Raw genomic sequence first — 16,644 nt, 5'->3', positions numbered from 1 at the left:
CTGTGAGCAGAGAGAGAGAGAGAGAGAAGAGAGGCAAGAGATGTTTTGTTAATAGGTTATCAATGACACTTAACAGGTTACTATTATGAGCATTGAGGAAGAAGAAGAAATCAAAAATGACTCTCAAATTGTGAACCAGGATGACTTAGGAGGATAATGGTGCCACAAAAATTAAAATATTCTTGCATCAAGAGAAATTACACTTAAGAAAAATACAAAGAAATATAGGAATATATATATGAGAATGAAGAAGTCAGGACCACTTTATCCATACTTTCTCCAACCATGTAATGTCAGTAATGAAAAAATACACAGAATAAAACCAGAGAAGACACAGAAGTAAATAAAATGTCTTTGTTAATTGTTTGTTTCAGGTTAACATGTACTTTTAAAACTAATTATGAATAACAGAGATTATATATTTCTATATGATCGTTTTTTATTTTGCTTTGTACTTGGATTCTTCAATTGAAAATTATAAAATTTAAATTTTTTTAAATAGTTAAGGAAATTGGGTTCCCTTTGTTAGTTAGCAATCAGTTTCTACTTGTGCAGTTTCATAGTTAAAATGTTTCCTTTTCTCCTCCAAAATTTCCTTTTATCAATACATTTCAGTTTAAGCATTTGTAATGAAGTAGATGTCTCTGCCATTAAATATAAATCAGCCACTTTTTCTTCTAACAAAATAGTAATTTTGTTTTTTAATGAAATTAGACATTGATAAATAAAAGCCAAAGAAAATGTAATATTCTAAGATCTAGCTAGCAAATAGGTTAGAGAAAAACTTTATATTTATAAAATTTTATATAAATTTTTTTGTTTGACAGAAAAGAAGTATTCATACTCGATTGGGAGTTATTTATAATCCTACGTCAAAAATAAATGAAGCAAACACAGTTATTTCTAGAGGAATTTTGGCAGCTTTTCTTACACAAGAAAACAACTATTTAAGAAGCTTTCTTAATAAACTGGCAAAAGAAGAAACTGCTAAAGCCCTGCTCACTGGTGCAAAAATAAAGACATTCCTTCTTCCGGTCAGTAACTGCTTGCTCAAAATGAACATAAATATCTAATAATCATCTTGAATATGTAACTCAGTGAACTTTTAGCATATCATTTTATTAAGAAGAATTATTAAATAAGCATGTTCCATCAAAACATATAAATATTTACATATATAGCCTAATCAAGTAAATGTTAAATTGCTATTGTATATGTATATTTGGTTAAAATTGTTTAAGGAATGAAACCCTTGACATCTTATTTGTTGCTTCTTTATATCCTGAATAAAATTGATAGTGCCCTATTGGAATTGAAGTAAATCTATGGAGTGGAGAATAGCCATTGCAGTTTGCTCCTATCATACAGGATCCTGAAGTCCCTTCATAGAACTTCCCAACTGTCACATACATAGTAAAAGTAAAACAAGATTCTTAGAACATCATAGAAATAAACTTGAATCATAACTGAATCTAGGGTACAAAATGGTAGCATGTCTATGGAAGTATTTGATAGTCCCAAGTAGTTTCCTTATACCCTTCTTATGCCAGTTATACAATTTGGGGATATAATTGGGATGATATGCTAGCCTCTAGAGATATAGGGCATAGATCGTAGATTAAAGAATTTACAACTCTGTTCCAAGATTTTGGAAAGTTGCCAAGACTGTATGAAACTGTATTAATTTTATCTGAGGAAATTGTCTATAGTATTGACTTCATGGCCACATAGCCAATAAGTTTAAAGGCTATAAGACTTGCCACTTTAAGCTCAATATTCTTCCCATTATACCATGCTACTATCTTAATAGCATTATCTTTAAATATCTCAATTATCTTAGAATCCTAATAACTGAAATTATTAAATAAAATCTGATTTTGAAATCAGTGTTAGAGAAGAGGATTTTTAATTTGAACACCATATTTGAATGATTAAAAAAATACAAATTTTTACACAGAAAGCATTGACAACTATAGAAGTCCTATGGTTTAAAAGTTATTGATAACTTAAGATCTTTCTCAATAATTGGTTTATGGTTTTTAAACATTAAAATTCACTATTAAATATTTTATCTCTTCCTCAGAGAGGTAGTAAATTATGGTCTTGTGAAAAAAATAGTAGTACCTAAATTTTGGGGGGAGGGGGAAATTTTGTTCCTTGATTTTTGGAATGGTCTTGGTCTCATTAGTCTTGCTTTCTGCTTCAGGGAATGGCAGAAAATGCTTTTGTAAAGAAATATAATACCCTTGGAATGAATGTTTTCCAAACCCACAAGTTGTTCTGTCAGGAAGTCCTCAAACTCCTTCCTGGAGATAGGACCATTATCAGCAATGGGAGGGTAAGTAGTTACACTTGAATTTTTTTTTTTAAGTAAAACTGTAGACTTTAAATTGGCTTGGATTATAAATTCTAGAACTAGTTAATTGGAATCTAGAACTAGTTGACTGAATTTTTTTTCTGCCTTCATCCTTAGATATGATTTGCTATATGTTAAATCATGTTCTTTAGATGTCACTGAATGTTCATAATGAGGTATAGTTAATAGTTTTGATTAATTTTATTAAAACTGAGAAGAAACCTAGTCAAATAAGGTTAACCTAAGAATACTTAAAAATAAATTGGAAGGAAAGCCATAGGCTGATAAAAAAAAAAGAAAAACATCTATAGTTTAATGACAAACCCTTTTCTTAACACCAAGGATAATGGAACCACCACATTTAGATTCAAAGATAGCAATTCTAGGAGAATTAGAAACTGAAAACAAATATGAGAAAATCCCCTATCCACAAAATCTTAACACTATACCCCTTATCCATATCTACTTTAGCTAAGAATCTTGGGTGGAATGGGGTTGAGAGCAGCAATTCCAGGGAGCAATTGGTAAAGTACTTCAGTCAGGAACATCCTATAATCCTTGAAAATTGGTTTTTTACAGGTTTTTTAGTATTATTATTTTAAGATGCTATTTTTTTTAATCTAGTAGTTTTTTAAGAATTTCCCAGAAACAAGATTGCCATTCTGGTATTAAATTGGATTAATATAAAATGATGATTACACTAACCCAGGGAGTTTCTTTATTCACACAATTCATACAGTAACTTTATATCAAGATTAATTAATGAGTTTTCCTATTGGTAACTACTCAGTTGTTCCTTTCATATCTTACTCATCTCTACATTTGACTTTTTTTTAAGCAATGAGATTATCCAAAGAAAACTACAACTCATGGATGAAGTGGTAAAAAAATTTGAAAGATTTTGAAAATGTGGATAGCATTTTTATATTGTGTCTAGTTCACATGGAAAGACCTTTGAGTAAGAAATTTAAAGTATCAACATTTATGTTCTAAAATAAGACTACTCAATTTGAACCAATATTGTAAGTGTTTATTTAGTCATATCCTTAGTGCTTTTGAAAACATTGTTTGGAATATATAATACCAAAGAAAATATTTCTTCTTTATGTTGGTATTGATCATTGGTAGAAGTAATAATCATATTTGAAGCTGTTCCCAAAGCCAAATTTTTCCCATAGTACAAAAACTCCTTGATACTAGCTCGAAGAATACTTTCTCTTTTAAAAATATATTATTGAATATGAAAACTAAAAAAGAATTTTTTTTCAAGATCCTAGGACCTCTGGGTGAAAATGAATTCCATGTGGAAGATTTTCAGTTGTTGGAAAAAATAACTTTTACTAACTTAGCAAAGAAGATTAAAGCCATTATTAAGGATACAGAAATTAATGTCAAACGGTAAACATTTTTATGATATTAGACCAATATGTTATTTTCAATCTTCTATATCCATGATGGCAAACCTATGGCACCCATGCCAAAGATGGCACACAGAGACATCTCTGCATGCCCCTCCCTGCAGTTTTCTCCCTTTCTATCTCTACTACACCTTCCTTGCCTCCTCACCCTCTGTGCTTACTCTCTCCCCTCAAGGAAGCACACAGGTCATGATGCTCCCTTTCTCCCTCCCCTGGCTGGGATGAGGAACTGCAGAGGAGCGGCAGGGACAGCCGGTCTCCTCTCCCACCACCCTGCCTGACCTCACCCCCTAAAAGATCTCCACTTTCTTCCTTCCTTCCTTCCTGGCCAGCTGTCAGTCTGGGGCATGACCTCACCCCACAAAGGCTCACTGTGCTCCCTCTGCCCCCTGCTCCCACCCCCACAGGGGTCATTGCCCAATAGGCAGCCTCGGGGAGGATGGAGTCAGCCCCCCCCAAATGCAGAGCAGGGGTCCCTCAGTCACCCCCCTTCCTTCCCCTCTCTGCAGATCCAGGCTGGGCAGCAGCCCCACACCCCCACCCTTGATACCCCCAGAGGAGGCAGTATGCAGGGGCAGGTCCTTGTGGCTGCAGGAAGTGACTGCTGGCCACCCCTGAACTCAAGGGAGGTGGCCCTTGGTCTCTGTGCCTCCTCTCCTGCTGGGTTTCTTCAACAATAGCCCCCTTCTTCTGCCCACCCTAGGCTGCTGGGTGCAGAGGTGGGTCCCCATGACCCCAGGAGGCAGATGGGGTGGGAGGAGCCTGGCCCCGCCCCATAGAGCCCTGGGGCTCTGCACACAGTGAGAGGATGGGGCCCCCCTAGGGATCCCTAATGTTTGCCATCACTGCTCTATACCTAATGCCTTTTCTTTATAGATGTAACTCTCTTACATATCTCGTTGTTGTTTCTACTGAAACTGTCATTCAGGAAAAGATTTTGAATCAATACTTCATATTTTTGCATTTAAGTTTCTTCATCTAGTCCCCATCTAGAAATAAAATTTGCCTTTAATCTTAGACATTACTTTTATTATCTGCTGAATAACAACAACAACAACAACAAAGATGAAAATAGTAATAGCTTTACTAGATCAAAAGTCTTTAAAAGTTGAAAAGGATTCATTGGCTTTCTAGTCCCACCTATGCCTGACCAAATATTTCTTCTACAACAATTTTAGTATGACACACTGGAAATGTGGAAAAGATAAGTTTTTAAAAGCAGAGTTTATACACATAGGCAGGACCTGCCACAGAAACCTAAAACAAAAGAATTTTTCCCTGAATAGTAATAGTTGTAAGATCTCACCTGGGCTAAAGAAAAACAAAGACAGTCTGCTATTGTCCATCTCAGTTATTTTTAGCTATTTTCAGAACTTTAAATAAGACCTATTAGATAATAAACTAATGTACCTATAAATTACAATCAACCACCTAACAAGCATTTATTAAATACCATGTGTCAGGTACTCTGGTAGACCCTGGTAACAGACATGAAATCTTCCCAGTCTGAAAAAGCTTACATTCTAGACGTCACCCTCAGAGTCTCAGGTTGCTCCTCTGTAAGTGGAAATGACAACTAAAGCACTTTCCTCCTGGAGTTGAGATGAGGAACCAATAAGATCATAGGATGATAGATTTAGAACTGCTAAGGACCTCGGAAAGCTTTGAATTTTTGTGATTGTACAGTAATTGCAAACATGTCCAACTCTTTGGGACCCCATTTGGGATTTTCTTGGCAAAGACACTGGAGTGACAGCTCCTTTTCAAAAGAAAAAAGAAAAAAAAAGAATACAAAAGCTTTTATATTCTAAAAGAAGAAACAGCATATATGTGTGTCAGTGTCCATGTCTAACAGCTTAGTATAACGGATAGAGAGCTGGCATAGAAATCCAGAAGACCTGGATTCAAGTCCCACCTCTGACACATGCTGGCTCTGTGACCCTGAGCAAGTCACTTAATTAATCTTCACAGTAGTTTAGGCCTCTCTCCAAGAATATATAATTCATTGGCCCATTGAGGGGGTGAGAGAACCACTACTGACCTGTGTGCTGGGGAAGGGGTCCTGAAGAGGATTATGATCTATATTTCTGATCAGTGACCAAACTATGACTTTTCATTTAAAAGTGGTCATTTTCCATATTCTTTTACTACTGTTATTCCTAAAAAATGTTGTCTTAAGTGTTTAAAAAGTATTTGTGTTAAAGTTGATAGAAAAAATATATATCTTTTCAATGTAAATTTGACTTCAAAAAAAATTCTTTTAACTTTTTAAACATGAGTCATGGTCCATGAGTAAGTGAATGTGTTAGATGAGCAACAAATTGTAAAGACTGAACATACATGAAGAGAACTTTAAGTTGGTAAAAATTGATCCGCAATAAATTTAGTAGCATAGAAAATAATGGGGGAAATGATTAGAGATGAGAAAGCAGGAAAAAAATTCACCTATTTTTCAGTGTAACCAGTGTTCGTCCTTGTTGATGGATGAGCTACACACACACATTTAAGCACTATGTAAATGCCAGCTGTGGTTATTTTGTCCCCCACAAACTGACAATTGAACAAACCTCCTGATATCGGGGGACCAACCCGGGGCTGTGACGAGAGGAGATGATTTTACTATGATTGAGTACCCGGTACAGCCCCAGTTCAGTCTTCAGTCTCAGAAGTAGAGCTCTGGAGCTGAATTCAGCCAGTAAGGTACCGCCTAACTGCTAAGATAACAGAGCCTTCCTCCAGCCTCCCTGGGTAGTCCCTCTCCCTACACACCCGCTCTGCTCAAGATTTTGCCTTATATTTCGCCAAAAAATGGAAGCTATTCACTAAGAGATCTCTCTTCTCTTCTCCTCATTTCCCATCACTTCTTCCCCGTCTCCCATGAAAGGTGACTCTTCTTGCTCAGGCAGTCCTTCAGCCCGCCCCCTTCATCCCTTCTCTCGGGCAGATTGCCCCCTTTCATCTTTATTCTCCTTATTTTCAGTTCCTCCCCTATCTGCGGTTGCTATCCCGCCACCTAAAAAACAGCCCTCCGCGTCCCCATCCTTAAATAGAGAGAAGTCCATCCTTGGATTCTGCTCTTCCCACTCGCTTTGGTCCAACATTGCTTCTCCATGTCATGGTGAACCTCCTGGGGAAAGCCAGTCCGCCCTCCCACTCCCACCACCGTAGGTGGTCAGTTGCCGGTCTCGTCATTTCCATCTTCAGAACATCCATAATACCGACTCTTCTTCCCCCCTCTTGGTCCCTGGTGCTGGAACTCCGTCCCTCTTCCTCTCTTCCTCTGGTCTTCTCTGACTTCCTTCAGGACTCAGTAAACACCACCTTCTGCAAGCCTTCCTCCTCCACCCCCACTGCCTGCTCAGCCTTCTCCCTGATATCTCCTCCCACTGTGCTGTCCTTGTATGCAGGTAGTGTTCCCCAGGAGAATGAATGGGAGCTCCTTGAAGGGACAGGCCGGAGCTTTGCTCTTTCCTGTACTCCCAGCACTTAGCACTGCCCCTGGTGACTGGTAAGAATTTAATAAATAATTTTTGACTGACCAGAGCCCACTAAGAGGCAGAGTAGACAGAGGAACTGGAATAGGGAAGGCATTTCTTTTTTTCCCTTTTCTTGGATTTTTTTGGGGGGAGGGGAAGGATCGTTTGTTTATTTTTTAAGGGAGGGACTGAGAGAAAGAAGGAAGAAGGGATTCTAAAAACACAGGGAAAGCAGTTCTAGTGTTTTGAAGGAACTCCATGGAGTTTACAGCATGGCAGGAGGAGATCAAACAGAGACAGAAGACAAGTGATGAAGGATTGTACCAGGGCAGTCATCAGGGAGAAACGGAGAGTATAGGGTGATTCCTAGAGATGCTGAAAATGAATACTGATGAAAGAGTCAATATAGCGCAAGAAAGAGCAGGCAGAATAGAAAGTTTATGAGAGGTAAATAATATGAGACCTCTTAGAATAGTTTGTAAGAGTCAGGGATCTCTTTATTTGGCTTCCTCTTCTGTGACTTAGTTGCTGCATTGTTAATTAAATAATAAATTCCATGAGCCTCATTTTAATATCAGGACTATCATTCCCTAAGTTGTGAGATTCAAATGAGATAATATATGCAAAGTATTTTGCAACCTTTAACGCCCTATATGCAAATGGTGATGAGGATGGCAACGTTTATGATATTTTACCGGGCCATGAAGTAGAGTTGATCTCTAAGAGGAGGACAGGGAGCAAGATGAGGCCTAAGCAAAGGGTTCGTGTAGATGCATTCTCATCTATCTATAACCCTCTCTTCATCTTATTCTTCCTCCATCCCTTGCCTTTTAGATAGAAATATAAATAAGTAGTGAAATAAGGCACGAAATGTTAGTTGGAGGCAGACCATGGAAGTGCTCAAATGCAAAGCTGAAGAATTTGTATCTTTCCTAAAAACAATAGGGACTAATTAAATGGTTTTTAAGAGGGTGAATTACTGACATGGTCAGATACATTTATTAATAAATTTGTATAATCAAAGAACCTCAGAGTTGGATGACTCTTCTAGTACTTTCTGTATTGGGATCATCTAGCCCAAACCCTGTATGACAAAATGTCCCTCCTACAATATTTCCAACAAGTATTTTTTCTTCAACTAACTTAGAGACTTCCAAGGATGAGGAGCTCATCTTTATTCAAGGCAGCCAGTTCCACCTTTATCTAACTCTTATGGCTAGAAGATCTTTCCCTACAGCAGGATGAATTGTGCTTCTCATCCCTTTGCATCCAGCCCTCCAAGTCCTGCCTTCTGGGAAATAGCACAATGAGGCCAATCATTCTTCCATGTAAAAGGCCCTTAAATATTTGAGAGTTGTCATGGTCCCCCAAAGCAGAGATTAGCTTAAGAACACTGCCCCTGAGATTGGGCTTGAATCCAGGTTCCTAGTAGTATTCGAAGACCTCCAATAATGCACCCCTACCTTACCTATCCTGCCCTATCTCCCACTAGCTCCTAATATTCTGTGTGCTCCACCTCAGCTGCCTTCACTGGTCCTCAGCTCACTCGTTCATTCTCACTTCTGCTGGCTCAGGTCTCTCTTGTCTTGATTCACCCTGTTTTTTCCCATTTATTCAGTTCCTGCCTGTTTTTCAAAACAACCAAATTCTAATTCAATCATAAAACTTTCACAAAATTCTAGCAATGTCATTTTGTCTTTCTCATAGCTGCATATAACAGTTTTGTCTATATCATCTTTTAAAACGTGATTATAATAAGCACTTGAATTGTTTTCATTGTTTTTTGTGTTTTATCATTAAAACTAGATTGACTATGTCATATATAATATATGTGTGTGTGTGTATATATATATATTACTCTCCTTATAAGCCCACTAATCCCCTATTATTAAGGTAGTACAAGACTATATATATTAGCCACATAGAATGTATTTATTGAATTTATAAATTTACTATGTGATTGTGTTCCTTTTACAAAATTATTTTTAGACTACAATAGGCACTTAATATATAACAATTCTGATAAAAATACAATAATCAGAATTAAGGTATGGGGGACATTATTTCTTTTTTCTCCCTTCAGAGGCTATCAAAACAGCCTATTTTATTACTTGGTAAAAAATACTTTTATAAACATAATGTTCCTTTTTCAGAGAGCACGGGCAATAATTTCTTTGAAAAAGTGACAAAGTAAATGAAGGAAATGAATTCCACTTATGTGTCATGATGGGAAAAATAATCCCAGCTGAGAAAATTAAAAATTCATAATATTCAAAATGGTAAAAGTCATGTCTTTGAATTATGCATTTTAGGCCATAAATTATAAAGTGAAATCTAAAAGATTATTTGCATCAGAGAATTCACAAGTTGTTTACTTTGTTTTATTTAGTGGAAGTGATCTGGTGATGAAGGTGGATGCCCTTCTCTCCTCTGTTCCTAAAAGTGAACCTCGGCATGATGTCACATTTCTTAAAGAACAACACAGGTAGGACTGTAACTGAGAGATTTCTCCCTTCTTATTGTTTAATGATGTTTTACATTTGTGCTGTTAGTATTTGACTGCTGCTATGCTACTATTTTAATGTCTTCTTCTGGCACAGAAGTAACCCTGGGTTCTTAATATCAGATTTAGAGCTAGGAGTGCCCTTAAAGGTCATCTAGTCTAAACTTCTCATGTTACAGATGAAGAGGCTGATGCCCAGAGAGGTTAAGTGGATTCTTCCATTTGCCAGCTATGAGAAAGGAGAATCAAAATTTGAACCCCAGCCCTCTCACTCTAAATCCAGCACTTTCCATTGTCCCATAGTGCCGTTTGAAGACTGTACTAAAAGAATGTAAATTCTATGGCCTTTCCTAAGCAAGTTGAAAAGGTAGTGATACGCCTGGCAGCAAAGCTCTTTCTCTGTTATTTGAAAACCATACCAGATGATTTTAGAGAACCTCATCACTAGAAGGCTGGCCTCCATGGGATATTTTTGGCCATAGCAGCGTGTGATCTTGCTGGTGGAAGGAGTGACCATACTAATAAAAACTCAGACTCTTTTTGAAATATTTTCCTCTTAATTCATATGATATGATACCATAATAAAAAGTTCATTATTAGGGAAATACTGCATCCTGAGAGAATATGCCTGTTGTTGTTCAGTCTTTTTTCAAACAGGTACAAAATCTCCGTGACCCCATTTTGGTTGGGTTTTTTGTTGTTGTTTTTTGCAAAGATACTGGAGTGGTTTGCCATTTCCTTCTCTGATTCATTTTATAGATGAAGAACTGAGGCAACCAAGATTAAGTGTTAACCCAGGGTTACACAGCAAGAGTATAAAGGCAGATTTGAATTCATGAAGATGAGTCTTCCTGATTCCAAGCCCAATGCTTTAAACCACTGCACCACCTAGCAATCCAGCTTACACGATGTCAAATTAATTAGGCATACATATATATACATATATATAATATGCCATGTATAGATAATCACATCATATTAATTATGATTAAGATCATTTAAAAAGCTCTTCAGGATCTTACAGTGGTTTTATCGTAGAGATGCATTTCATAAAATGTTTTGATTAATAATACTTAAATGGGATTTATAATATGTCTCAAAATATTGGATAATATTGTAAGAGTTACAAACTAATTTATAATACTATATAGCATTACTAATATCATATTTCAAATTATATTTTTACTTAGTTCTGCTTGGATTTAGCTGTATCAGGGTCAAAGATTTAAAAGAAAAATAAATCAGACACCATATAAATAAAAAGTAACAGTTTGCTTTTAGTTTCTATTTTTGTATCCTTTTTACAAAACACAGTGACTTTGAATTTAATTCAATTAAAAAGATTTAATTCCATGTAGTTCAGTGAGGCTATTTTAAGCTGAAATGTTACCCAGTGGATTAAGAGCTAGGCCTAGAGATGGAATATCCTAAATTCAAATCTGGCCTCAGACATCCTAGTTGTGTGATCCTGGCCAAGTCACAACTCCCATTGCCTACCCTTTACTGCTCTTCTGCCTTAGAACTAATAATTAGTATTGATTCTAAGATAGTAAGGGGTTTTTTTTAAAACCTAAATTTTCATCCTTATAGTTATGGGAAAATATGCAAAAAAGGTTAAGTCAAGTAAATATGATGCATCATGGCTAGAAACTAAGCTTCTACTGTCTTTGAAGAATAGCTCCTCTCTTGATTAAAACCACTCATAAATGAATTTATCCTTGAACTTCTATAAGTGCATTCATTTTTCTTACATAGGACACAGGCTAAGAAAACAAATTTTCATGTCCTAATCCATATCTTGTCAAAACAGAAACCCGTACTTAACCTTTGAAGGCTAAAAAGAAGGATAACATGAATTTTCTTAGTGTTGTTAATTCAGTCTTTAGCTGAAAGTCAACCTGAATTATTGTACTCTATTCGATTACTTTTTGAAACTCTACAAATGCAGACATAACACTTAACCCCTACTTCATCAGTTTTCTTTTCTGTAAAATAGTAAAAAATGACCCCTTAGCTATTTGAATATAGGAGTCTGGGCTAGATGATCTCTTGAGGTCCCTTCTTCTGTGGCATGATTACATGATGAATATAGGTTGTGGTCATAAGGTAATGAGGTTTGGGTTTTTTTTTAATTAACATACTGGACCATATATGCAAATTAATATTAGAAGTAATTACTTTGGAGCCAATAACATTATTGCAGTTAGGCTGCCACTGCCTAAAACATGTGTAATCTTCTTCATAGCTCGCTTGACATGTTATCTGAAATAACCTCAGTTGTGGCAAATCTTATTCCTTTAATAATGTACTTGAAACCTTGGGATTTCCTATGGTTTCTCTCTTTCCCTAATACCTAATGAATTGCAAAGTCATAACAATTCTGCCTTCAAAATATCTTTCGGGACCTAACCCCTCCTTTTCATTCCCATTGCTATCATCTTAATTCAGGCCCTCATTGCTTCTCAACCTGGATTATTACAGCCAGCCCTTAGGCAGACTCCCATAGTCCAGTTTTTCCCTCTCCCAAACCATTGTAACTACTGTAATCTTCCTAAAATTTGGTTCTAATTATACCATTCCTTTATTAAAAGAAAAAAAAAACTTTCAATGGCTCCCTATTACCTTCAGAATAAAATACAAATTCCTCAGTCTTCGTTCAAAGCACTTCACACTAAGACTCTTAACATCCTTTATAGGACATTCATTTTATGAGTCCCCTTCACATGTTCTGTGATGTAGAGAAACTATGTATCTAAATATTCATTGAATATACTTTTACCTTTTTAGTACCTTTTAAAAACTAATCCATCTATCCTAGAATGACCTTTCTTTGAATCTCAATTTGTCAAAATCTTACTGACCCAAATTCTACCTCCTCATTTAAACCTCTTTCATATTCAAATGTGATCTTTCCCTCCTGAACTTCCACCCCATCTTGTACCATTCTGTGGCACATAGTTTTGCACGGTAATATTTTATGTGCTGTGTCTTACTCATTTGCTTATACCTGCAGTTCTGTATGCACAGTATGGGTTCAAACAACATTTGTTCAACTGTAAATAAGTCATTAAGATAAAATCTTTTACAGAAAGCTGGCAATTAGATTGAAAAACAATGCTTTGGGTAAAAAAATGAAGTATTGCTGAAATAATGAGGCTGGTTTTCTCAGAGGGTAAACTGACTGAAGGCATTTATAATAGAACACTTAAAATTTTGATAATGGTAGCATTTATCTAACCTTAAATTTTTTCTTTTCATCTATCTTATTTCTTTTTTAACTATTTTTTCCAGTGTTATAAACATAAAGCCTCAAGAAAGTGATATATTCTATGATGTCATTGCTATTGTTGATCCATTAACAAGAGAAGCACAGAAGATGAGTCAATTATTGATTGTAAGATAATTCAAAAATTATTTAAATTAGATAAACCTCTCTAAATGTGTAAATTAACTTATTCAGAGTAATATTTTGTTTAATTTTGCCATTAACTATACACAAAGCAATTATATAACTTACTCTTTTATTGGAAATTTCAAAATCCCTAGTTCAGCAGTGGGACACATACAAAAAAAGGCAGTTTTGTTACTATTGTGTAAAATTTAATACTTTAAAAATTGACCATAACAAAAGTTCAGTTTTATTTACAATTCTCTTTTCTTTGTGCATTGAATTGTTTATATATTTATTGATGTTAAGTTCATAGGAAAAAGAAAATTTAAGAAATAAAACTTGAAAAACACTTTTAAAATCTTGAAGGAAAATTTTAAAGTTTTCTTTTAAATATCTTGCAACACAATAGTGTACAGAAAGAACAGTAGATTTCAAGTCCCAGATCTTCTGTTCACTGGTTATATAACTTTAGGCAACTAAGTCATTTTACTTAGAAACTCAATTTCTTTATCTGTTGAAAGGGAATAATAATACTACCTCTCTCATCTGATTAACATAAGACCACTGCTTTGTAGGTTAAAATATCAGGTGAAGGTAAATTGTTATTAATATTCATAATACATATATTCTAACCACTGGTTTACACTACTACATGTTTTAAAGAATAAGAATCAGTTTTTATTCATTACATAATTTTGGAAGAATGTTCTCATTTGAGTTCTTTATTAAATTATTAAGCAAAATGAATTTCACCTTTGATTTTTTCTTGCATATCATTTTCTTCTAAGATTTAGCAGTTTGGTTATAGATTTCATATTTGCACATCTAACTATAAAACTAATCTAAAATTTGTAGTCAGTGTGATACTTTTGTATGAGCTCTATTTCAACATTATAAACACTCATTTCTTTTCTTTTGCCATATATCGAAAGGCATTTGGGTTACATATGATTCTTTTATAATAGGTTAGTGTTCAGGTCTAAGAAATTCAAAACAAGGCAAAGATCTTCACATATAAATTTATTTCCACCCAATTATATTGACATTAATAGAACATCTTCCTCTGAAAAACTCAAAATACTTCATATGTTATTGTTGTGTCTTTCCATCATAAAGCAATTTATTGTAAGGTATACATGACATCACTGTTTTGCATGTGGAAAAACTAAGGTTAACACCTAAGATAAACACAAATGGTGAGTGGTGGAATTGAGAGAAAATCTATATACATTAAATACTAGTCAGTATGTACTGCCTCCTCCCCAATCACATGGTCTTTTTGTTTCATAATTTCTTTCTGTTCATTCATTACCCTCATACCTGTTTTCCTTCTTGTCCAACAGTTCCAATAAGTTGGTTGATGTCTTATCATTAGATGGGAATTGCCAGAGTAATAGTTCTAAAAGTTTTTTTTTTAAAGATAAAGTTCCATCATTTCTTTGCCAGGAACATTCTTTGCCAGTATTGATTCTCTGTTTCTTATTTTCTGTCGATTATTGACTTTATCTCATTGTTTTGTACTAAGGAAATGTGGTCAGAATCAAACTGTAGTTTTAGATCTGCAATATTTTTCTAATAGGTACTTGGCCAGATTATCAATATGAAGCTGAAATTGTTTATGAACTGTAGGCCAAAGCTTTCAGAGGCACCATTGAAGAGGTAAGTAGTTAACACATTTTCTGAATTCAACAAACACTTCTCAAATAATTACAGGTTCAAGGCACTATTGTGGGTACGAGGTGCTGAATACTGGCAGAATATACAGAACATGGTTTTCTCTGTATAAAAAGTCTATTCCTCAAAACTTGATTTATGAATGTTCAAGACTATGCCAATATTTGCCAACAACAGTAAAAAATAATAGAGACGACATCCAGGACCATAATTAGATTGATGCTTAAGAAGAACAATAACCAATGGGGTCTAGAAGCATAAAGCCTAATAAATTTGAAATAATGTATTTTGGGGAGGAGATTTTATTTTTAAATACAAATTGCTATTTTCAGTTCATTGTGACCTAAAATAACTTTAGGGGCAAATCAAACATTAAAAAAGTTAACTACACTGATTCTGTCCTATTTTTAATAAATTGTAAGAGAGATTTTTCACAAATTCATATTAGAAGGAGATATAAAACAGCAACAGGCTGCTAACTAATTCAATAGAGTTATTAAGACCTAATATGTGTGTGTAAGGCACTATTCTAGACCTTAGAGATACAAGGACAAAAACAGCATGGTCCCTGCCTTCTATGAGTTAATACTCAATATAATAACCATCCTCCTTGTAGCTAGTTCTTAATATTTTTGCTTCTTAAAAGTAAAACAGGAGTAATACTACTACTGGCAATTTGTCTATCTCAGTTTAGCAAGCTCTTTCAACTTGATGTCCCTTTTCCATTATACTTTTACCATATTTTCCCCATTTTTCTTTCTTTTGCTTGAAGAGTTAAGAAGTAGACATATGACCCCAAAGCAGATAGTATGAGGCAGTTAGTTAGGTGAAAAAGTAAGTAGAATTCGTTTATTAACTACATTATGAGACCCCTACTTAATTCTTAGAGGGATTGGGATTTTTCTCACTGGTACATAATAAATTATACTCAATAATACTCAGCACTATTGTAGTATATCTTAAATGTTATGCTTTTCTACCCAATAATAGATGTTAACATTAACTCTGTATAGGATAATTTCTGATACTGAAATCGAGCTATTTTTATTTAAAAGGTTTCAGCTGAAATGTATATTAGACTGGAGTTACAATACTTACCTTTGTATTTTTTTTTTTATCAATAGCTTTTACCGGTTTGTTTTGGAACCAGAACTGACTCCGGGGCCCAATAATGTTCTTTCTTTGGGGCCGGTGGCAAAGTTTCTAGAAATGCCTGAATCATCTCTTCTGACCCTCAATATGATTACTCCTGAAGGCTGGTTAGTTGAAGCAGTACACAGTTCCTGCGACCTCGATAATATCCACTTAAAGAATGTGAGTCGTATGTTTCAGTTATCTACAAGAAAACCAAATAAGTCTTGTGCATGCTCCCCTCTTCCCGATGCAATCTGATATTTAACAGGAAGTGTACATCTAGCTCTTCCAGATTCTGCATCTCAGATTCAATCCTCTGGAATGCTTTTGTCTTTCTTTATTTCATAAATAAATAAATAAAAGATTCCTGAATCACTTTTTTAAATCATTTTGGAGTCTTCACTGCAAACTGCAAACTGCAAACCACAATTGAAGACCAGAACTTGGAGGTGAAGGGAATAGCCTCTTACTATAGACTAATAATGGAGGGGGGGACAGCTGGGTAGCTCAGTGGATTGAGAGCCAGGCCTAGAGATGGGAGGTCCTGAGTTCAAATCTGGCCTCAGCCACTTCCCAGCTGTGTGACCCTGGGCAAGTCACTTGACCCCCCATTGCCTAGCCCTTACCACTCTTCTGCCTTGGAGCCAATACACAGTATTGACTCCAAGACAGAAGGTAAGGGTTTAAAAAAA

At 35.4% G+C, this 16,644-nt stretch overlaps 1 protein-coding gene across 8 annotated transcripts in view; it reads left to right on the top strand.

The window, feature by feature from the left end:
- The window catches only part of UGGT2 (UDP-glucose glycoprotein glucosyltransferase 2), a 245,742-nt gene that overhangs the window by 135,080 nt on the left and 94,018 nt on the right, over positions 1–16,644 (top strand). For all 8 annotated transcript variants that reach the window (XR_008914063.1, XR_008914061.1, XR_008914062.1 and 5 more), the window contains 7 exons: positions 828–1,034; positions 2,207–2,338; positions 3,627–3,754; positions 9,640–9,735; positions 13,045–13,147; positions 14,724–14,803; positions 15,943–16,132. Coding sequence is in view for 5 of the 8 variants with exons in the window: in XM_001377357.5 (XP_001377394.4) it covers positions 828–1,034; positions 2,207–2,338; positions 3,627–3,754; positions 9,640–9,735; positions 13,045–13,147; positions 14,724–14,803; positions 15,943–16,132 (936 nt within the window). In the remaining 3 variants the exon portion in view is untranslated. The remainder of the gene's footprint in view (positions 1–827; positions 1,035–2,206; positions 2,339–3,626; positions 3,755–9,639; positions 9,736–13,044; positions 13,148–14,723; positions 14,804–15,942; positions 16,133–16,644) is intronic.

Source organism: Monodelphis domestica, chromosome 8, assembly GCF_027887165.1.
Source record: "Monodelphis domestica isolate mMonDom1 chromosome 8, mMonDom1.pri, whole genome shotgun sequence".
Taxonomy (NCBI): domain Eukaryota; kingdom Metazoa; phylum Chordata; class Mammalia; order Didelphimorphia; family Didelphidae; genus Monodelphis; species Monodelphis domestica.
The sequence above is the reverse complement of the archived record's forward strand: the minus strand, read 5'-3'. Positions and strand labels throughout refer to the sequence as shown.